A 24898-nucleotide genomic window follows, 5' to 3' on the forward strand; every position below is an offset into this window, starting at 1 on the left:
ATTATATATGAGGGCTTACAAGAGGTTGTAAGAAGTACGAAATAAAACATTTATTATTGTTTAACTCATAAAATTATTGATTGATTTAGAAATAATTTTTATTCAGTTTCTCTAGACAATTTATTACTGGACAAATTGTTTTAAGTGACTTCTACACGAAACGGATTTGTTTATAATTGATTTGTCAGAGAGGTACATACATGTGCCACTGTCAAGTCAATTTTTCCTTTGTCAATGTCAAAGAAAGGAAGAGTGACGCATCGGCGATCCGTGGGGTTGGTTTTCTTATGTTCGTGTTTTCCCATTTCATTAGTAAAATTATTGTTTAGGCAAATAAATACAAGATTGGCATTTAATACATTAAATTCTAAGTAAGTGCCTAATTGCCAACGTTTACTTGTGCTGTGATTAGATCTAATAAATAGGCGTTTGTGAAATTTAGGGCGTGGGAAGACCGGCTCGAAACTTGCAAGGTATTGTATAGATTTTCCGTTTTCCTTAGTTTGCGTGCTGATAACTTTCTAGGTATCCAAATTACTACATAAATATTTAATAACTTTATTTTATTATTTGTACTTGATAAATTCATCTTAGTCTCAAAACAAGTAAATATCACATAAATTTTAATTAAGTATGTTTTGTATTTTATTAAGTACCTATGAAGTTATTAATATTTTGACCTCGTTGATTTTATGTATTACTCATTGATTTAAACTACAAAGTGTGTACAAATAACATGCCTTTGCCTAATTTTATCTTTTATTGTGTCAAGATAATAGATAAAGTTGTTCTGTTTTTTGCTGTAAATTAGGTATCCATACTAACAACTAAACAATAAAATGGTATAATTGTATTCTTAAGTTATATCAACTTCATCTTCTGTTATTATTTATCCTTCCATTGGATCCATGCAAATCTAAGTTGAAAATCTATGGTAGAGATACCAATACTGTTTGTATAGTATTGCAAAACAATTATTATCAATTTTCTTATCTGTTCATCTATAACTATTTTTTGGTGGGCACAATAATTAATCCAAATCATAAATAAATTACTGTTTAGATTATAACTGGTAAATAATAATAAATTGCTATTACCCTGATACCTAAAACTGGACTTTTGATGCAAAATTTATTTTATTTAAGCATGACTTGGCCATACTGGACTTCATCTTGTTTACCATAAGGCTGATTGAGGATTCTTCCTCCTGGTTTTAGTGCCGGTTGCATCCTCACCAATCTGGCGACGAGACCTGGGCATGTTTTTGACAGGTCAAGGTTTTACAGGATAAGCACTCAAAATTCTAATTAAAAAAAATTTGTTCTTGACAACCAAAAACACTTTACTCTTATAGTGTGATTTATTTCTTTTATAACTGTGTACTATTTCTTGTAACTGTGAAAATGTCTGTGCAATAAAGATATTACAAACAAATAAACTGTCTTATAGAGCAAAAGTGATTAGTTAAACACTCGCATTTTAGGGGATTTGTTCCCCTAGAATTTTAGTGTTTAACTACTTTTTTGAACTTTTTTGCACTTTCTATCATAATTATATTTTAATACATAAAATCACACCTCTTTCTCGGAGGGGTAGGCAGACACTACCTCTTTCCACTTGCTACGATCTCTGCATATTTCCTTCGCTCCATCCACATTCATAACTCTCTTCATGCAAGCTCAGCAGTTTCGGGTACTTTTGACCTGACCCTTTACCAGGACGTCCTTAATTTTTTAATAATTAAATAATATTGTTTTTATGTCTAAGAACACAATTTTCTATCATATTATATAATATTTGTAGATGTGGAAAGCAACCACGGACATCAAGCCTCCCGCTCCAGAGGAGGCAGACGAATGGGAGACCGACCCGGACTTTATTAACGATGTCACGGAGCAGGAACAGAGGTGGGGGCCTGCAGGACGCAACGTTGAGGCTATTGAGTAAGTTGCCCTTCAAAATATTTTCAAATTATATCTCATATCTATACTAATATTATAAAGTTGAAGAGTTTGTTTGTTTGTTTGAACGCACTAATCTCAGGAACTTCTGGTACGAATTGAAAAATTCTTTTTGTGTTTAATAGACCATTTATCGAGGAAGGCTTTAGGCTATTTATCATCACACTGCAATTAGTAGGAGCAAAGAAATAATGGAGAATGTGAAAAAATACAGGGAAAGTTATTCCTTCTTGAGGGTTTCAATTATGCCCAAAATAACTATTCCATGTGAACGAAGTCGCGGGCACAGCTAGTTTAGATATAAATCAATTACATAGTCTGCTTGCACTGGTATAGTATACTATAATAACAAAGACGTCATATTGTCTCATGTTGTTTGACAAATTGATCACTTGGAGTCATCGACCTTAATTGCAATAAAAAATTATTATATACTGACAGGAAATGTGTGGGAGAGTCTGATGTCTGCCCCCTCTGTTTTGGGAAGTTTTTCTATTTTAAAGTGAAACGGGACAGCGATTGTTTTTCGCGCTATAAAAACGGCATCGCGCGTGCTACGGGAGTGGCGCATTACGTGCCTAGAGGGTTTTTGATTTGTATATTTAAGGGTTTTGATTTTGAGATGAGTTGTATGGAAAATAAACCAAAAAAGGGTAAATTTTGTTTATTAATTTTTAAGTGCCTAGAGGGTTTTTGATTTGTAATTTTAAGGGTTTTGATTTTGAGATGAGTTGTATGGAAAATAAACCAAAAAAAAAAGAAAATTTTGTTTATTAATTTTTATATCGGAACTAGCTTTTAAGCCGGAAACACGGCACAATAAGTAAATACATAGATGTAAAACGCGCTTATCATTTGAAATTATGCTATCTCTATGTTGCAGTATGGCGAAGCTACGCGAAGAAGTGTTGGAATCTGACAAGTTAGAAAAACAGAAGAGATATGAACAAGGACCCAAACCTTCATATGGGTGAGTCCCAACTACATACATACATATGATCACGCCTTTATCCCTTAGACGGGATTAGTTATCCCTTATTATCCCTTATTACGGGGTAGACAGAGCCAACAGTCTTGAAAAGACTGATAGGCGACGTTCAGCTGTTTGGCTTAATGATAGAATTGAGATTCAAATAGTGACGAGTTGCTAGCCCATCGCCTAAAAGAAGAATCCCAAGTTTATAAGCCTATCCCTTAGTCGCCTTTTACGAAATCCATGGGAACGAGATGGAGTGGTCACATTCTTCTTTTTTTTTTAATGGTGCCGGGAACCACACGGCACAATCCCAACTATAATACTATAAATATGTGAAAGAAAGATTATTTGTTTGTAACCTCTTTACGGGTTATCTACTAAATTAATCTACTAGAAATGTCACATATATTTATAAGGAGTCTAGAGATTGATTCCCGTGGGATTTCCGAAAAACCTGTATCCTTTGTAGGTGGCGTTAAATATGTAGCTTTTTGTAGGTGGCGTTTAATTTGATCCCTTTTTAGATGGCGCTAAATTCACGCGGGCGGAGCTACGGGTAAAAGCTAGTGAACTATAAAAGAGAAAATTCGGCTCACATTATACATGCAACATGTTGCCTTATCTATACTAATATTATAAAGCTAAAGAGTTTGTTTGTTTGTTTGAACGCGCTTATCTCAGGAACTATTGGTTCGAATTGAAAAATTTTTCTAGTAAGGCTTTAGACTATATAACATCACGCTGCAACTTTTAGGAGCGAAGAAATAATGGCAAATGTGAAAAAAAACGGGGAAAATTATTTATCTTTGAGAGCTTCAGTGATGCCCAAAATAACTATTACCCGCGGACTAAGTCGCGGGCACAGCTTGTGTGACTTATATTATAACAACTATTAAAGGATCAAAATAAAATACGCTTATGAGATAAAGATTAACGTATGTGGATGAAGCAATGTAGATCCTGGTAGTATGAAGATAAAGCTTTTGTATTTCCCTTTGGGATAAAGGCTTGTAGGTTTATATAGTATAAATAGATAATGCAGGAATAAAATAAAATACTGTATATAAATGTAAAAGTAGTTAAAGAGTATTTATAAACAATTTATATTATATATTAAATATTATAAATAATACAGGTATTAAACGCGCACGTAATATACCTTTTTTTATCTCGTACGTTTCGAGTTCACGGATCATTGTAACATGATTCCTAACCGATGCTCTTACTGTGAGGGAAAACATCGTGAGGAAACCTACACATTCAGGCAACTGGATGTGTTATCATGATTGATCCAATACTTTAGATAATACTGGTTAGGTTTCCTCTGCAAAGGTTGCGGAGGTCAGACGGGAGTCGCTTCGTGTAAAAACCTGACTCACCCAATCCAGGATCCATGGTCAAAGGCATACCCAGAGTGGTGAAGATGCGACCGGGACTGAAGCCAGGAGGAGCAAGAGTATAATGCAACGTCAAAGTTTAAAATCAGCTTTAGCAAAAGTGTTTGTTGACAAAGTACATACATACATGTATGTATGTATGTACTACTACATAAAATCACGCCTCTTTCCCGGAGGGGTAGGCAGAGACTACCTCTTTCCACTTGCCACGATCTCTGCACACTTCCTTCGCTTCATCCACATTCATAACTCTCTTCATGCAAGCTTGGCGGTTTCGGGTACTTTTGACCAGACCCTTTACCAGGACGTCCTTAATTGACAAAGGACATGTTTTATATTTTTCAGTTATGGCGGCAAGTTTGGCGTTCAGAGTGACCGCATGGACAAGTCTGCTGTTGGTCACGACTACGTAGGGAAAACTGAGAAACACGTCTCGCAGAAGGATTATGCTCAGGGTATGATCATATCTAAACTGTTATAATAACATACATACATATGGTCACGTCTTTATCCCTTGCGGGGTAAACAGAGCCAATAGTCTTGAAAAGACTGAATGGCCAAGATCAGCTATTTGGCCTAATGATAGAATCGAGATTCAAACAGTGACAGGTTGCTAGCCCATCGACTAAAAATGAATAATCCCAAGTTTTGTAAGCCTATCCCTTAGTTGCCTTTTACGACATCCATGGGAAAGAGATGGAGCGGTCTTATTCTTTTTTGTATTGGTGCCGGGAACCACACGGCACTTCCGGGAACCACACGGCACGGCGGTAATATAATGGTTAATAAAATAAACATTTTTTTTAAGGTTTCGGCGGTAAATTCGGCGTGCAAACAGACAGGATGGACAAATCCGCGGTCGGTCATGAGTATGTGGCCTCGGTTGAGAAGCACGCTTCACAGACTGATCATTCGAGAGGTTTCGGAGGAAAGTTCGGCGTGCAGACAGACAGAGTTGATAAGGTAAAGTACTTACCTACAATTATCATATTATATACTAGCGACCCGCCCCGGCTTCTACTCCACAAGGGATATAGATGTGATTATACATACATATGGTCACACTATATCCCTTGCGGGGTGGACAGAGCCAACAGTCCCGAAAAGACTGAATGACCACGTTCAGCTGCTCGGCTTGATGATGGAATTGAGATCCAAATAGTGACAGGTTGCTAGCCCATCGCCTAAAAAATGGATCGCAATTTTTTAAGCCCATCCCTTAGTCGCCTTTTACGACATCCACGGGAAAGAGATGGAGTGGTCCTTTTTTTTTTGTTTTGGTGCCGAGAACCACACGGCACCAAATATGATACTTGTAGGTAAAGTACTTACCTACAAGTATCATCATATTATATATAATTTTACAAACTTGGGATTCTTTTTTACGCGATGGGCTAGCAACCTGTCACTAGGCGAATCTCAATTCTACCATTAGGCCAAATAGCTGAACACGTTTGTAAGCTTATCCCTTAGTCGCCTTTTATGACATCCATGGGAAAGAGATGGAATTATTTACTTACTATTATTTTATGAAATAGCGCCGGGAACCACACGGCACGGCATGTAATTTTTTTATGTATCATATAATCACATCTATATCCATTGTATCATAATAAAATAATTCCAGAGCGCAGCGGGCTGGGAACACAAGGAACAGGTAGAGAAACATCCGTCTCAGAAGGACTATTCGGTCGGTTTCGGCGGTAAATTCGGCGTACAGACAGACAGGAAGGACGCCTCGGCGGTCGGCTGGGACCACAAGGAGGACGCTCAGCATCATCACTCGCAGAAAGGTGAATACATACAGACATTCTAAAACTCAAAGAAAAGAGAAAGAGGCGTGATTTTATGTATGTATCTAAAACTCAATTCTATCATTAAGCCAAATAGCTGAACGTGGCCATTCAGTCTTTTCAAGACTGTTGGCTCTGTCTACCCCGCAAGGGAAATAGACGTGACCACATGTAAAAGGAGAAACTGAATTACTGACTGACATTTCAAGGAACAGCCCAAACTGCTCAAGTCCATTAAATCTATACTAATATTACAAAGCTGAAGAGTTTGTTTGTTTGTTTGTTTGAACGCGCTAATCTCAGGAACTAATGGTTCAAATTGAAAAATTCTGTTTTCTAGGTGGCGGGCAGAGACTACATATTTCCACTTGTCACGATTCCTGCATACTTCTATCGCTTCATCCACATTCATAATTCTCTTCATTCGGAGCTCGGTTTCGTTTTAAAACTCTTTAATATTTAAAGGGAAGCGCTACGTTTGATTATAATTTTAATTTTATTTTAATTCTCCCGGCAGACTACGCGCTGGGTTTCGGCGGTAAGTTCGGCGTGCAGACAGACAGACAGGACGCGTCCGCAGTCGGCTGGGAGCATCACGAGAAGACGCCGGCGCACGCTAGTCAAGTCGACCACAAGAAGGTACACACATACATGCATACATATGGTCACGTCTATATCCCATGCGGGGTAGACAGAGCCTACAGTCTTGAAGACTAAATGGCCACGATCAGCTATTTGGCTTAATGATAGAATTGAGATTCAAATAGTGATAGGTTGTTAGCCCATCCCCTAGAAGAATCCCAAGTTTATAAGCCTATCCCTTAGTCGCCTTTTACGACATCCATGGGGAAAGAGATGGAGTGGTCCTATTCTTTTTTGTATTGGTGCCGGGAACCACACGGCACAAGAAGGTAATATAATTAATTTTTTTTTTTCATCCATACTCGTGACTTTTATAAGTCACATTGATAATATTCGACGGCGCGAGAATAGCGCAACCTACCGCTGAATCAAACCGCAAGAAAACTCAATAAAATAACGACCTTATTACAAGTGAATTTAACTTGAAATTCAAAAACAAATGTCTCGTGCTATCTCGCTCATAATAGCGGACAGTTCTCGGATTCAAATGACGCGCTCTGATTGGCTCAAATATTTTGCCGTATTCGCCATGCAAAAATTTGACTTCCACGCAGGTATCGATGTAATTTATTACAAGTGGTTATACTGTATTTCTTTACTCACATTACAAAGAAAAAGAAAATTATATTTTCGTTGGTAACCAATAGGTAAATTAAAAACTTATTTTGATGATATTTTGTACAACGACATACACAAGGAACATAGGATATTTTTTAATCGGAATTTTTCAAATTTAATATAAATTAGCTAAATCTTCAATTAATTCAATGTACCTATCTATTTTAACAATAACATAAACTCTTAATACTATCATCCTTAAGCAGATCAAACTTGTACATTATTATGTTCGCTGTCCTCCTCCGACTTGTGTTTGCCGTATATGTGCATCCTTTTCGCACCCTTGTTGATCATTTCATCAATTAGTGGCAATTCCTCGTCTCCATCGCGAGGCGTCTCCGAGTCTGCTTGCAGCATCTTAACTGGTTTGTTTAGACCCCCTGTACATACAGACATACATATACCTAACACATCCTCATATTATACGTATATTTAGACGGCCTCTGTGGCGCAGCGGTTGTCTGTGACACCAGAGGTCCTGGGTTCGAATCCCGGCCAGGACATGATGAGAAAAGAACTTTTTCTGATTGGCCTGGGTCTTGGATGTTTATCTATATAAGTATTTATTATAAAAATATAGTATCATGAGTTAGTATCTCGTAACACAAGTCTCGAACTTACTTCGAGGCTAACTCAATCTGTGAAATTTGTCCCGTATATATTTATTTATTTATATCTTACGATGTAGCCGTTCTAAAAAATTCGATGGCCACGTTCGGCTTGCATATTATTCCAAGTTTGTTATCATTTGCCGTGTGGTTCTCGGCATCAATAAAAAAAAAAGTAGTACCTACCACTCCGTCTCGTTCCGATGGATGTCGTAAAAGGAGACTAAGGGATAGGCTTATAAACTTGGGATTCTTCTTTTAGGCGATGGGCTAGCAACCTGTCACTATTTGAATCTCTCAATTCTATCATTAAGCCAAACGGGAATAATATGGAGCGGTTCTATTCTAAAGCAACCGTTAACCACACGGCATATATTTATGTATTTATTTACTAGCTGTGCCCGCGACCGCGTGGAATAATTATTTTGGGCATCATTGAAGCCCTCAAGGATGAATAATTTCCCTGTTTTTTCACATTTTCCATTATTTCTTTGCTCCTTATAGTTGTAATGTGATGCTATATAAAAAAGTCTAAAGCCTTCCTCGATAAATGGTCTATTCAACGCAAAAAGAATTTTTCAATTTGAATTGACCATTAGTTCCTGAGATTAGCTCGTTCATACAAACAAACTCTTCAGCTTTATAATATTCGTATAGATTATTCATTTGCCTCGGTCTCACTTAGGGTTGAAAAAAGCGGGAAATATTCCGGTTTTTTTCAAATTCCCTCGTATTTATACAAGTTTGTTACGAAAGTTTCAAGAAAGACAAGAATGAAATATTTCATGTTTTTTATTAATAAAACGGAAAAATATGAAAGAAACGGAAAAAATACGATAGGAAAAGTATTAATTACCTTACAATATGCATCATTGTTTTAAAAATTGGTAATTATACATAGAATATATGGTATATAGTTTTCTAATCGTTTTTTTTTTATTTTTCGAAACAAACGACGAAAATCTCAATAAAACCGTTTTTTCCCCAAGGTTTTATTCTGATATATTTCAATGTAACAAACCAATAAAACGGTAAAAAACGAATTTGTTTCTTTCGGAATTTTCAACGCTAGTCTCACTTACCATCGTCTGTGAAACTGGCATCAGTGGTTCTCCCCTGGCGCGCCGCTCTCATTCTTTGTTCTATGACGCGCAATCGAATCTCTTTAAGAAACGACGCTATTTGGTTGCCGATGTCCAACTTGCCCTCCACTTTGATCTTGTATTCCCATGTGGGGATTGGCAGAACTGAAAATATATTGTGTGTTAAAATCGTCTAATATATTTAATACGTAGAAATAGATTGATTTTTAAAATAGGATAGGTACAAGGTATCACTTATTGACGTCAATATAAGTATAATTATTATATTTATACATACATATGGTCACGTCTATATCCCTTGCGGGGTAGACAGAGCCAACAGTCTTGAAAGGACTGAATGGCCACGTTCAGCTATTTGGCTCAATGATAGAATTGAGATTCAAATATTGACAGGTTGCTAGCCCATCGCCTAAAAAAGAATCCCAAGTTTGTAAGCCGTCAATAATCGTTATTTACCGCTTCCAAAGCCCATGTGTAGAAGAATCGGCGGATCAAACTACACTGCAGCATTTTCACCGGACGTCAATTGACAATACAATAAATCTTAAATCTAAAACGCAGACTAATGCACGTTGATTAAATTTAAAAATATTTTTATACTTTAATAATAGTATAGAAAGAAAAGATTTGTATTATTGTTTTTAAAAAATAAACCCAGAAACCACAAGAGCATTTTTGATGATATATGTATGGTCTGGATTACACGAGCGAAGTGCAATGCAGACGCTTGTTTTAAAAAAAAAATAATGACCCAAAATATTTAAATTAAATTTTTAGAACCATTTGGCAACATAGTTAAAACGATTTGACGACAAAAAGATTTATCCGTCTGTTTTTTGTTAACGCATCACGCATTAACTTTACTTGCAACAAACTCAGTATTCATTGTTTTAGAATTAAAGGCATAATTGTTAAACACGAAAAATTAACATCAAACATTTACAAAATTACAAAAGTACATTCGCGGGCGGAAAGTAGTTTATGATTGAAAATAAATGCTTACATGTTATGAGACATAAATACATGAGCATGATAAGTAAACTTTCAATGTAATCTTGCGCAGAAATATTATAATTTTAAAATTGCATTTACATTTTATCGCAATTTTACGATGACTTACAGACGACTTTGATTATTTTTCATTGTTAACGTAAGAAACCATTTTAATTAATGTTTGTTTATTTGATGCGTAGTTGCGTATGCGCAGTAAATCCTTAAAATTTGTTTTAACTTTTTTTTTTCGAAAATTTATGTACGTACTGATGAGCGTAAAGAAATCGAGAGAAATCTGTAAGATTTTAGATAGTGGAAAATCATACTGCCTACCATTATAGAAAACAAGCTTGAAAGTATAATTAAAAATGTCTAAACTCAAAATCAGGTCAATCATTACGGAAACCCCTACTAAATCCATATATTTTTTTGTTATAATGAGCAAAAATTTGTATATTTGTTTCGTTACCAGAAATTTTTAGAGACTTAACCTTTAATATTAACATACTTTTATTACTCTTTTATGACGTCATCACGGGAGCGAACTCTCGGGTAAAATTTTATTTAAGACATTTATAATAATATTAGATAGTTAGATGACAGTGCTACACACATCCTACTAATCCTACTAATATTATAAATGCGAAAGTTTGTGAGTATTTCAGTATGGATGTTTGTAACTCTTTCACGCACAAACTACTGAACCGATTACGATGAAATTTGGTATGTAGGTAGCTGCGGACCCAGAATAACATAAAGGCTACTTTTTATCCCGGAGTTACCGCGGGTTTGATAGGGTTTCCATGCGGACGAAGTCGCGGGAGGCCTCTAGTAAACAAATATAACAATAGCGGATCCTTAAAACTAACACCGTGCCGTGTGGTCCCCGGCACCAATACAAAAAAAGAATAGGACCACTCTATCTCTTTCCCATGGATGTCGTAAAAGGCGACTAAGGGATAGGCTTACAAACTTGGGATTCTTTTTTAGGCGATGGGCTAGCAACCTGTCACTATTTGAATCTCAATTCTATCATTAAGCCAAATAGCTGAACGTGGCCATTCAGTCTTTTTAAGACTGTTGGCTCTGTCTACCCTGCAAGGCACATAGACGTGACCGTGAATGTCGTAATGATCAGCGATCTTTATCATCACTAGTTGTGATTATATCTGTGGCAGGGTTTCGGCGGTAAGTTCGGCATCGAATCGGACAGGGTGGACAAATCCGCTCACCGTTTCGATGAGGTGGAGAAAGTGGGCACCAACTACATCAAACAGAAGCCGGACATCGGTGGCGCCAAGCCCTCCACCATCAGAGCCAAGTTTGAGAACATGGCTAAAGAGAAGGAACAGGTAAGAGAGGACTGATGTTTTACGGATAAATTACATAAGCTAAATAATAATAATTAATTACACTATTAAATAAAATTAAATAAAAAGGAACTTTATTTTTTCTCCACAACAATACAATTGGTGTCTTAACTATACCATAACTAATATACATAAGTCTGTTGTGGAGAACTGGTGCCTGAACTAGGTATCCGAAGGAACCTGTCATACAGGACACCAGGCCTCCCCTCAGAGAGAGTACATGAATATTATGAATAAGTGCACACTGATACTAATAATCTAAATTAAATTTACCTTTTAGTAGATAATGATTAAATAATTTTAAAATTAAATGTCATAACACCGGGGATGCCTGACTGGATCACCACGATTTCACGCCCCGCAGTCTCACCTCTCGACATCCTTAGCCACCCACGCCGATGTTGCCCCTTTGTTGCTTATCATGGTGACTGATTTGAGGGGCCCATTTAGTGAGTGGCGAGTCACCACCTGCCACATAATAGTCACGTATTCATGATTATGGCAGGTGTCTGAATTTCTCCAGCATAGCCCATTTTAAATCCATCCAAACTTCAACGCCATTAACTAATCATTCCTTTCCTTATTTTGTAATAGCTCCACCTGCCGAGACCTGTTCATGGACATATCGTCTATTGATATGCCCGGGAACGGGTTTTGGCAGGAGAACAACATAACATCAACTTCTCCAAAGGGCCTCTACGTGTTGGATTTATATCCCCACGCAAGCCTCTCAAAAATCCGGGGTGTATAGACCCGTAAAATCCAAGCGGAGAAACATAATAATAATTAAAGCTCATAGTGTGGATATTAAAAAACTAACTTAAAAAATAATAATAAAAATAATATTAAAAAAGAATAGGATCACTCCATCCCTTTCCCATGGATTTTGTAAAATACGACTAAGGGATATGCTTATAAACTTGGGATTCCTCATTTAGGCGATGGGCTAGCAACCTGTCACTATTAGAATCTCAATTCTATCATTGCAGCTGTTTGGCAATTGGAATTGAAATTCGAATAGTGAGGTTGCCATTTGAATCTCAATTCTATCATTAAGTTGAACGTGGCCTTTTGGTCTTTTCGAGACTGTTGGCTCTGTCTACCCCGCAAGTGACACAGACGTGATTATATGTCAATCACATGGATATTGTTTTTATTGTATTAGGTGGAGAAAGTAGGTGGCTTCAACAAGCAGAGGTCCAACGTCAGTGGAGCTAAACCTTCGTCTATTGGCGCTAAATTTGAGAACATGGCTAGAGAGAAAGAACAGGTAATGTTATTTCTAGAACTTACATTTGTTTTGTGTGTTTGGTTAAATGACTCCACACTTACGTAATTAATTATTTAATAATGTATTTTTATTTCATTAAATACTTGGATTGCCCGCGACTTTGTCCGCGTAGTTTCTTTTTTTCGCAATAAAAAGCAGTCTAGGGAGCGTTCAAGTATTACGTAACGCAATTTGGGGGGAGGGGGGGTCTCGTGAAACGTTACGATGCGTTACAAGGGCGGGAGGGGTCTTTCTTACAACACGTTACGTAACATTGTTTTTCTTAAATAAAAAATTAGGAAATTAAAACTCCCAAGTTGGCAACCCATTTACGTTTTACGGGGAATCCCTCGATTGTATATTCTGGTCGTCAATTTTACTTTTTTCTCGCAAGTTGGCAAACCTTTTCGTTTATATTTCACGGGGAATCCCTAGATTGTATTGTACGGCATTTAATGTTGTTTAGTTGGGTTTCTGTTAATAATTGCATTGTCAAAGGTTAAAATAAAAATGTTATTTTATTTCAAGAGTTAATTATTGTGTAAAGCCAAAAATTTATAAAAAATAAACAAAATATGCAGGTGGTGCGGATTAAAAATCTCTTGTTTTTTTTAGTATTATTACCGCAAAGGCAATTAAAAGTATACCAAGGATAAAAACTATAACATAACTTTTTGCAACTTTAGGGTAAAAATGGTCACTTGAGTGTTACGTAACGTTTAGAGAGAGGGGGGGGGGGGGATACAGAAAAACGTTACGGTGCGTTACAAGGGGGGGAGGAGGGGTCAAAAATCTTCAAAAATTGCGTTACGTAATACTTGAACGCTCCCCTATATACACTGTACCAAATTTTCTAGACCGTTGGCTCTGTCCACCCCGCAAGGTATACACAGACGTGATTATATGACTTAACATAGCTAGTAATTTATATGTATAATTGTTTTCTAGGAGGCGCTAGAATCAGTACAAAAAATAAGACAGCAGAGAGAACAGATGGACAAAAAACTTTCAGAAAAGGTACATGTCACTTTGTCATCAATAAAAGTACGGTAGCAATTTATAATTTCTCCCATTTTATTTTTCTAATGAAAATTGAATTTTTTGGTTGTAACACGATAGACTTTCCAATTCGGACAATTCTACAAATTTTCAACAGCGAAAGTGATTTATGAATGTGGATGAAGCGAAAGAAGTATGCAGGGATCGTGGCAAGTGCAAAGATGTAGCCTCTGCCTATTCCTTTCGGGAAAGAATGCGTGGTTATGTATGTATGTTTATAACCACGCATTCTTTCCTGAAAAGCGAGCGATAACGAAAATGTAAATTATTTTTTATATTTATACTAGCTGTGCCCGCGACTTCGTCCACGTGGAATAGTTATTTTGGGCATCCAAGCCCTCAAGGATGAATAATTTTCCCCGTTTTTTTCCACATTTTCTATTATTTCTTCGCTCCTAATAGTTGCAGCGTAATGTTATATAGCCTAAAGCCTTCCTCGATACATGCTCTATTCAACACAAAAATAATTTTTCAATTTGAACCAGTAGTTCACAAGATTAGCGCGTTCAAACAAACAAACTCTTCAGCTTTATAAGATTAGTATAGAAGTATAGATTTTTGTGAAATGCCTTGGATTATTCATTTAGTCAGCCTTGGTATCTGTGCAATGTTAATAATAATATAATGTTTTTTTAAGGAGAAAGAACGTCTTGCGCAAGAGTCGCAAGTACAAGAGCCGCCGCCGCCCGCACATTCCAAGGCGGAGGTGCCCGCTGAAGGTAACAAAAAATCTCATATTGAATACTAGCTGTCAGTGTGTATGTCATTCATTTTCATTCGTATCATTCAATTCATTCATGTGTCATTCAAATATCGCACGATGGGCAGGCATTCCACCCGTACATGGTTGATATCATTGCCATTCGTCAAATCTTTGTGGCGAACCGCTTTGAATTGGAATTCCCTCCCTGCATCACTTTTTTCCTCCTGGCTATAGTCCTGGGTGCATCCACACCAAAATTCAAAATTTTTATTCATTATTATAGGATACTATATATCGCTTAATAATTGTCGTATGGTTTAACAACATTGGTTGACGTCAAATAAATTACTTAAAAACTAAGTTTACTGCCGCTTCCAAGGCGTCAGTGCAGAAGAAGCGGTAACAAACTGCACTGCAGCATTTTCTTCAACAACGTCAACTTCACAATATTAAATTATACTTAGAATAGAATGTGGACGAGAGAATACATTGTTGAATTTTATATATTTATGAGATTTAATATTGAAAAAAGAAAAATATATATATATATTATATGGATTTTATTGGACACCACTCTGGAGAGGAGATAATTGAAATTCAAGTAGGTGGTACCTAGTGGCAGGTTGCTACCCATCGTCTGAAAGAAGAATCCCAATCGCACAAATTCCGTCTGGTTTTTTGTCTTCCTCCTGGCTTTAGTCCCGGTTGCATCCTCTCTGGAGAGGAGCCCGGGGTATGCTTTTGACCGTGGATCCTGGATTGGATGAGGCAGGATTTTACACGAAGCGACTCCCATCTGACCTATCCCTTCCGCTATAGCCTATTGAAAGACGTGCCCCCTATTTTTATCTGGACAGCGTATTGTATGTATGTTTGTCCGCGATGATCTCGCGTTTCGCTGAACCGATTTTGATGCGGTTTTCAGGAAAAGGGTTTGTTACACTTTAGAAATTTAACCGACTTAAAAAAAGGAGGATATTGATTGAAGGCGGTTCTCTTTTTACAAAAGTTATTTTTGATGGTATTTTGTAATTTGCGCGGGATAAATAACAGATGGGCACACGCTGCTTATCTTCGTAACTTTTTTATTTTTAATTCAATTAAAAACATTTTTGTGAAAGATAATTTCGGTGGTACCTACATTGTTTAATAACAATCTGTTGTATTGTTGTTTATGCCGTGTGGTTCCCGGCACCAATAAAAAAAGAAAGAATAGGACTACTCAATCTCGTTCCCATGGATGTCGTAAAAGGCGACTAAGGGATAGGCTTATAAACTTGGGATTCTTCTTTTAGACGATGGGCTAGCAACCCGTCACTATTTGAATCTCCATTCTATCATTAAGCCAAATAGCTGAACGTGGCCTATCAGTCTTTTCAAGACTGTTGGCTCTGTCTACCCCGTAACGGATAAAACCGTGATCATATGTATGTATGTATGTATTGTTTCAGTTGAAGTGACGAAGTCCAAAGAAGTGGAACCTCCGAAGGAGGAGCAGCAGCCGAACTTGCCCGACGTCACCCTGGTCGGAGAACCCAAAGAGGATAGGGAAGAGGTAAACACACATCTTTGTCCAATTTTGTTAAAATAGTGAGTATGAGTGAGAGTGCCGTGCGGTTCCCGGCACCAATACAAAAAAAAAGGAATAGGACCACTCCATCTCTTTCCCATGGATGTCGTAAAAGGCGACCAAGGGATAGGCTTATAAACTTGGGATTCCTCTTTTAGGCGATGGGCTGGCAACCTGTCACTATTTGAATCTCAATTCTATCATTAAGCCAAATTGCTGAACGTGGCCATTCAGTCTTTTCAAGACTGTTGGCTCTGTCTACCCCGCATGGGATATGGACGTGACCATATATAATATGTATATGTATGTATGTGAGTATGACTAATAACGTGAAAGGCGTTATCTCGCGGTTCTGCCCCGCTGTGACCTTGAAATCTCGTTGATTGACCTTGCCGTAGGAAATCGTATATAGTGCATCCTAACCACAGATTAAAGACCTACCCTACACCACATAAGACTTCTACATGGCAAATAGAAAATTACTATATCAGTAGTTTGAGTTCTGGCGTATTTTGTCAAAAACAATATATATATATATATATATTGTTCACGCTTCAGCCGTGTGGTTCCCGGCACTAAAGAATAGGACCACTTCACATCTTTCCCTTGGATGTAGTAAAATTCGACTATGGGATAGGCTAATAAACTTAGGATTCTTCTTGTAGGTGATGTGCTAGCAACCTGCCACTATTTGAATCTCAATTGCATTATTAAGCCATACAGCTGAAAGTGGCTCTCTCTAAAGCCGTCGGTCTTAAGAGTGAAGGCCACTTTCAGCTGTCTATATCTGTCATATTTATCACGTCCATATTCCTTGCGGTGTAGGCACCCCGTGATAAATATGACAAATATAGACGTGATAAATATAAAGATAATGTAAATAATGTATGTTTGTATGTTCATGCAGCACAATAACAATTTAACATGGTCTTGTCAGTGTTCCGAGGCTCAGTCTAGCTTATTTAGTTTAGTTTTTTCTCAGTTATCCCGGCAACCCACGATCGAAAGTTTAGCTTATTTAGTTTTTTTTCTCTCTCAATTGTCCCGGCAACCCACGATCGAAAGTCTAGCTTATTTAGTTTAATTTTTTCTCAGTTGTCCCGGCAACCCACGATCGAAAGTCTAGCTTATTTAGTTTAATTTTTTCTCAGTTGTCCCGGCAACCCACGATCGAAAGTCTAGCTTATTTAGTTTAGTTTTTTCTCAGTTATCCCGGCAACCCACGATCGAAAGTCTAGCTTATTTAGTTATATATTATATATATAAATATTAGATCAGGTTATACTGGCGTCATCAGCGGAGGAGTTACAGGAGATGGTAAACTGTATGCATGAAGCTTTAAAAGAGAAAGGAATGAAAGTGAACGTAAGTAAAACTAAAACACTGGTTTTTGAAATGGAGAAAGAAATGACAGCATGTAATATTTTGATTGGAGGAGAAAAAGTGGAGCAAGTGAAAGAGTTTGTATATCTAGGATCAAAGTTTACATCAGATGGCAAGTATGATAGTGATATTGAAAGGAGAGTGAACGCGGGGAACATGGTGAATGGAGCTTTGCATGCCTTTATGAGCAGTCAGAAACTATCCAAAAAGGCTCGACTGGCTGTGCACAGGGGCGTGTTGGTCCCGACATTAATGTATGGGAGTGAAAGTTGGGTATGGCAAAAGAAGCATGAAAGCAGAATAAATGCAGTGGAAATGAGAGCGTTAAGGAGTATGATGGGTGTGAAATTGAGTGACAGGATAAGGAACAGCGTGATAAGGGAATGTTGTGATGTGAAAGAAGATGTAGTTACAGGAATAGAAAAGGGTATGTTAAGATGGTTCGGTCATGTGGAGAGGATGAATGAAAGCAGGTTGACTAAGCAGATATACAAGGAGAGTGTGGAGGGAAAGGTCGGAGTGGGAAGACCTAGACGAACGTATCTTGATCAAATTAAGGACGTCCTGGTAAAGGGTCAGGTCAAAAGTACCCGAAACCGCCGAGCTTGTATGAAGAGAGTTATGAATGTGGACGAAGCGAAAGAAGTATGCAGAGATCGTGGCAAGTGGAAAGAGGTAGTCTCTGCCTACCCCTCCGGGAAAGAGGCGTGATTTTATGTATGTATGTATGTATGTATAAATATTATATACAGACGGCCTCTGTGGCGCAGCGGTAGTACGTTTGTCTGTGACACCGGAGGTCCCGGGTTCGAATCCCGGCCAGGGCATGATGAGAAAAGAACTTTTTCTGATTGGCCTGGGGTCTTGGATGTTTATCTATATAAGTATTTATTATAAAATATAGTATCGTTGAGTTAGCATCTCGTAACACAAGTCTCGAACTTACTTCGAGGCTAACTCAATCCGTGTAATATTTCAGATATATACACATATATTTATATATATATATTTACGATTATACTTGTGTTTCTCTCCTCAGTTGTCCCGGCAGCCCACGATCGTGGTGTCCCCCGTGGGCTGGGAGGGCGAGGCGGGCGGGGAGCAGGAGGAGGACGAGGAGTGCTACACTGCGCGTGCGCTGTACGACTACCAGGCGGCCGCGCCCGACGAGATATCCTTTGACCCCGATGACCTCATCACCAATATCGTCATGGTATATAGGATAGAATGAATTTATTATCAACTAGCGACCCGCCCCGGCTTCGCACGGGTGCAAAATTATAAATGTTATTATACATAGAAACCATCCTCTTGAATCACTCTGCCTGTTACAAAAAACCGCATCAAAATCCGTTGCGTAATTTTAAAGATTTAAGCATACAGATAAACGGACTAAAATAGCGACTTTGTTTTGTACTATGTAGTGAAGTTGGATACAAGGTATCACTTATTGACGTCACATCACTTTAATCTAATTGTAACTACTGCCGCTTCCAAAGCGCACGTGTAGAAGAAGCGGCTAAACAACGTAGTTTGCAGCATTTACATCGGACGTCAATATACAAATGTGGATCTCTTAAATCTACATCATGGACGAATGCACATTGTCTACATTAAAAAAACATGAATGTAGAACTAGTTATTTCAATACGAATATTATGTCAAATAAATAAAGATAAAATGAAATATGTGCACACTGTACAAATTATGTCAACGCCATGTCAAAAATGCACAAGCATTTAAGAGGGCATTATCTCAAGCTCGGGCCACACATGTTTATCATTAATATAATCCTCCGTGCTGTAATAGGCTTTCCTACAAATATTTCAAGAGAAATTTATTTTTTCCATACATGCATAAAATCAAGTCTCTTTATACTTGCCACGATCGCTGCATAATTCTTTCGCTCCTTCCGAATTTAAAACTGCTTCACGCAAGGTCGTCGATTTAGGGTATTCTCGACCTGACCTTTGGCCAAAATGTTGCTTATTCTGTCTCGCCCTTTCCAAATTATTGTCAGAATATAGATTGAGTTAAATGAGGAGAGATGACGAGGGTGAAATGTCCGGGGAACAGGAGGCATACGAGAAATGTTATGCTGCGCGTGCGCTGTACGGCGGCCGCTTCGGACGAAATATGATTATTGACATTGACTCATCACCAACATTGTCATGGTATATGTAGAGAGATTTTTTTTTCATACACAAAATTAAGCCTCTTCCCCGGCGGGGTAGGCAGAGACGACGTCTTTCCACTTGCTACGGTCCCTGCATTCTCTCTCGCTTCGTCCACATTCGTAACTCACTCCACGCGGACATGTCTTGACTTGACTTGACCTTTCACATTTAATTCTTGTTAAGAAAATAGATGTAGTTAAAAATGAGAAATGTCATCTCAGTCTCATTCTCATCACCAAACAGCTGAACGTGGGTTATCAGTCTTTTCAAGACTGTTGGCTCTGTCTACCCCGCAATATATATAGACGTATATATATATATACATACATACATATTATCACGTCTATATATATATTTTGTTGAGTAAAGTTTTAGGGAACACTATGTTTATTGAAGGGGACATCGAATCTCCCTCTTCCTAAAGGCTTCAGGACGGGAATTCGACAAGAAACCGACTCGGAGGTTGAGAAAATAAAACACATTTATATTTTATATATACATATATATATATATATTGGCTTTGGCTCTGTGTATGTATGTGTATGTATAACTAGACATATCATAAGGCCAATGTGACCGGCTAATTATTTTTCAGATCGACGAAGGTTGGTGGCAGGGCCTCTGCAAAGGCGCATACGGCCTGTTCCCAGCCAACTACGTGCAGTTGCAAGATAAGTGAACGAATTCCTACGTAGAGAGATGTATAGTGTAGACAATATATAATATGTAGTAGCCGTGCCGTGTGGTTCCCGGCACCAATAAAAAAAAAATAAAGAATACGACCACTCCATCTCGTTCCCATGGATGTCGTAAAAGGCGACTAAGGGATAGGCTTATTATAAACTTGGGATTCTTCTTTTAGGCGATGGGCTAGCAACCTGTCACTATTTGAATCTCAATTCTATCATTAAGTCAAACAGCTGAACGTGGCCTATCAGTCTTTTCAAGAATGTTGGCTCTGTCTACCCCGTAAGGGATAAAGACGTGATCATATGTATGTAGTAGACTTATTTGTATTTTGCTATGGTCTATTCGTTTCGGTAAATTGTGATAGTGCGACGTAAATCATACTGCAACATTTTGTTGAAAATACATTGATAGATTTATCAATTTTATACATACATACATATAGTCACGTCTATATCCCTTACGGGGTAGACAGAGCCAATAGTCCCGAAAAGACTGAATGGCCACATTCAGCTGCTCGGCTTAGTGATGGAATTGAGATCCAGAACGCCATCGCCTAAAAAAAAGAATCACAAGTATGTAAGCCTATCCCTTAGTCGCCTTTTACGACATCCATGGGAAAGAAATGGAGTGGTCCTCTGATTCTTTTTTGTATTGGTGCCGGGAATCACACGGCACCTAACAATTTTATCATTAAGTCAAATAGCGGAACGTAGCCATTCAGTATTTTCAAGACTGTTGGCTCCGTCTACCCCTCAAGGGATATAGACGTGACCATATGTATGTATGTATGTACATAGATAGATAGATAAACTCTTTATTGCACCATAAAAAATGAAAAACAGAAAAAAAGAACCACAAGTCATGAGGTACATAGGCGGACTTATCGCTAAAGCAATCTCTTCCAGTCAACCTTAGGGTCGGAGGAACGCATAATACATACATATAGACACGTCTACATCCCCTGCAGAGTAGACAGAACCTACAGTCCCGAAAAGACTGAGGGGCGATGTTTGTATGTCTAATGTAATTCCGATTCAAATAGTGACATGGTTGCTGGCTCATCGCCTGCAAAAGGAATCCCAAGCTTATCCCTTAGTCGCCGTTTACGACACCCTATGGAGTGGTTCTATACTACATAAGTACCGGAAACCACACGGCACAGATGTCGCTATGAAATACTTTTTTTTCTTGAATTTTTTTTTTTATTATTAATTTGTAAATTATTTAACTTTATTTAAATACGTTAACGAATGGACTATAGTAAATATTTCTGGGACGGTAAAAATACTATACAATGAGTTCTATTTAAGGTTGATAAGGATATTAAAAAAATTGATTATTTTAATTTAATGACGTAATATTTATCAAAATACGGCAACCAAAATTATTCAACAATTTTACAATATTAATGAAATAATATTAAAATTCGTTTGTAAGGATATCTTCCATACTATAATCATAGGTCTATATACTATAAAATTATTTGAATATATGTTTGGCATTTAGCTAGAATATTAAATTTGAAATCATATTTTGAATATAATGGGAAGTGGGTTAAATTATCACCATTTTTTTTTCTTCAAAGCTTACATCGGAACTTTCTTAATAAAAAAAAAACTTTTTTTATTGTACGTTTTTATGTGTCGAAAAAATAAAATATTGTCTTTAATGGTTGTGCAACTTTTAAAAGTGTATAGACCTGTAGACAAGTGTTAGACAGGACATATGTTTAACAGATGATACTATAATTTATATCTATTAGCTTTTTTAATTACTACATTAGTATGTAAATATTTGTATTGTGTACGCAAATTATTACAAAGTTTTCAATGTGCCGATCAATTTTATAACAAACTGACCGTGTGGAATAGAGTCAGCATTTATTTTCAAATTCAATGTCAACTGCCAATATGATTTAATGTCTCAGTTAGAAAAATAAACAATACTAAATCAGTAACTAGTATAGCACATTCTCATATTCTCACGTCGTAGACAGAACTTGACCTGCGAATGGTACGCACGACGCCATTTTTATCGCGCGAAAAACTATCGCTATCCAGTTTCCGCTTATAAAAAGCGAAACAGCGAGATTTTCGCGTGTGGATCTATACGCCACAAGTCATAAAATCACGCGACGCTATCAGTCTATCAAAATCAGCGAAAAGTTTAAATCGCGCAACCAAAGATTTCACGGATTGTACATGAAATATAACGGAGTATACCTGAAACTTAAAAGTTTAAGTTGTTAATATCAAAAGTAAATGTTTTGCAAAGAAAACCATATTATTGAAGTAAAGCGGCTAAAATGAGAAAATCTAGCACTTGGTTTTCTGAATCAATTTATATTAGAAAATAATGTGACAGTTCAGAGCGGATTGGTTTTACTGCCGCGGACGAAAGCTAAGTAAATGCTTTATGCGTTTATAAAACTCAGGTATTGTCTATCCCATCAGAGATAGACATGAAAACATTTAAGTTAGTATTAATATTTAATTTATATATATATATATATATATATATATATATATATATATACATATTTGATATTTGGATCCTGAGGAACCTGAAGCTGAGCGTTGTTTATCAGTCTTTTCAACAGTTGGCTCTGTCTACCCCACAAGAGATACATTACAGACGTGATTATATGTAGGTATGTATGTTGGCATATTTGAGTCTGGTCACTTGAATAAATAGTTTTTCATTTATTCATTCATTCGAAAGTTGATTTTTTATTAGCACGTAAGCAACGTACTTATGATGATTAATATGAATTGTAATGGAACCTCAAAGTTGTGGAATTAATGAATTGATTATATGTAGTTGCCTAACGCTAGACGTACCTAGTATTTACTAAGTAAATTTAGCTAAAGCACCTAGTATTTACCAAGTTATTTGAAGAAATAACGCGGTATATTTGATTCCTTATAATAAAGTATAAAAGTTCTAACATAACTTTAGGAATTATTTTTCTATGGAATATTGACTATATATGTATATTATGTAGCATGGATTTTTGTGCTTGACTGTACTTTCAACAAATTTATTGTTATTCGCGTTGCATTATACTATTTATGAATAATAAAGGTATTAATCGTCCGAGATGAAATTAAGGTACCTACGTGACATGCGCCTTTAATACCTGTTTTATTTATAAAAAGTATTAAATTAATTTTTTTAAGTCCAAAATTAAAGGAAAACGAAATACTTTTTTTGAATTGAATTGTTCTTAATTTTTTTATAGAAAAGGAAAGTTTTCTCTATTTTATCTTAAATAAACATATAAATTACGACTGATTTATGAAAGTATTTGAATTATAATTTATTTGCGTTTAATTTTTGACTATAAAGATAAGTCTGAAGCTATGTTTTTTTATAACCTAAAATTGTATTATTATTTCCAATCATATCGTTTAATATAGTCATAATCATGAAGACATCATTATATTTTGTATGATATGGTCATAGTTTATTTTAATGCCTCGTAAATAAATTTGAAATTTAATGAGAGTATTAATTGTTTTGTATGTTACGATTACATGCTTTGACTATATATTCTTTTTATAAACTTTACTGAAATAGTGTCAGAGATACGAAGATCATAAACAAATTTTTATCCTGTGTAAATTGTGTTTTCAAAGACAATTTATGATTTATCAATTCGTTTGTAAAAATATAACTTCGTATAAGTATGAATTACAATTTTTGCTAAATGCCCCCCACCTATTATCATGAAATGTTGAGATTTTTATAAGCTCTAAGCCACTTTTCGCCTCCATTTGATAAGTGGGTTAATGGAATCAATTAGATAAGAATCGATCACAGATAATGTTCAGTCATTTTAATCTATGGATTTAGATAATTTCATTCATAATGGTTTGGCAACTAACTACCTATCACGTTTACCTAGTAATGCAAGTATTGTAAATATAATAATCCCTTCTGGGGAAAAGTCCGCTATTGCGTATTATTGTTATTTAACAAACATAACACTTTGATATGCTGTTACGAAAAAAATATTACAATGAAAGGAACGAAGTGACTTACAATTAGTTTTTTTTTTTGGAAACATATCACTCTGTTAAATGTATGTTTTTTTTGTAATTTCCTTTCTTTTATTTATATATTTTCCACTCCAAGTTTACCTTCTGGTATTCTGGGACTACAGTGGCCTGAATCTATCGTCAAGTATTGATTCTACTGTAATATATTAAAATTGGTTTAACCTTTAATAAATTATCAAGAAATTAAAAATTGTTATTTTCAATACAAGTATAAAAATTTTCCTGAAATATTATAATGAATTGTGTACGAGTATAAACGATGGTTGTATTAATCTTGTTTTCTCTAATGAACCAAAGCATGTAACGGTGAAAAGTGGCATATTGATATAAGCATGTTATAGTCTAATAACGTAAGGCATAAAATGCCGCACTGTTTTATATAAAACAATGTTTATAAAATAAATAAATGATTATTTTCTAGTGATTTCTTGTTTTTATTTCATTACTTAATAATCCGGTGGAGTCTGTTGTATTTATTGCTTAGCGACCCACCCCGGCTTCGCACGGGTAGCATTAATAGATAT

The 24898-nt window shown here is 36.5% G+C and overlaps 1 protein-coding gene across 3 annotated transcripts; it reads left to right on the plus strand.

The window, feature by feature from the left end:
* Positions 1 to 252: 252 nt before the first annotated feature.
* On the plus strand, positions 253 to 24798 carry LOC106131456 (src substrate cortactin). 3 transcript variants are annotated; one of them, XM_060949908.1, is made up of 14 exons: positions 253 to 473; positions 1804 to 1943; positions 2845 to 2931; positions 4680 to 4789; positions 5143 to 5297; positions 5962 to 6127; positions 6645 to 6766; positions 11270 to 11443; positions 12627 to 12731; positions 13680 to 13748; positions 14428 to 14509; positions 15945 to 16048; positions 18486 to 18659; positions 20219 to 24798. In XM_060949908.1, exons 2-14 carry the CDS (start codon positions 1804 to 1806, stop codon positions 20300 to 20302), a joined length of 1572 nt encoding a protein of 523 aa, XP_060805891.1. In that variant the 5' UTR covers positions 253 to 473; the 3' UTR covers positions 20303 to 24798. The 3 variants fall into 3 exon arrangements, with proteins under 3 accessions (XP_060805891.1, XP_060805890.1, XP_060805892.1); XM_060949907.1 differs by lacking the exon at positions 253 to 473 and adding an exon at positions 769 to 842; XM_060949909.1 differs by lacking the exon at positions 253 to 473 and adding an exon at positions 1050 to 1072.
* Positions 24799 to 24898: the final 100 nt, after the last annotated feature.

Source organism: Amyelois transitella, chromosome 20, assembly GCF_032362555.1.
Source record: "Amyelois transitella isolate CPQ chromosome 20, ilAmyTran1.1, whole genome shotgun sequence".
Taxonomy (NCBI): Eukaryota; Metazoa; Arthropoda; class Insecta; order Lepidoptera; family Pyralidae; genus Amyelois; species Amyelois transitella.

Excerpts from the sequence above, each read along its gene's own strand:
- LOC106131456 (XM_060949907.1), top strand. Across the intron at positions 5,298-5,961 it reads AGACAGACAGAGTTGATAAG|AGCGCAGCGGGCTGGGAACA; the intron begins GTAAAGTACTTA and ends AAATAATTCCAG. Across the intron at positions 12,732-13,679 it reads TGGCTAGAGAGAAAGAACAG|GAGGCGCTAGAATCAGTACA; the intron begins GTAATGTTATTT and ends ATTGTTTTCTAG.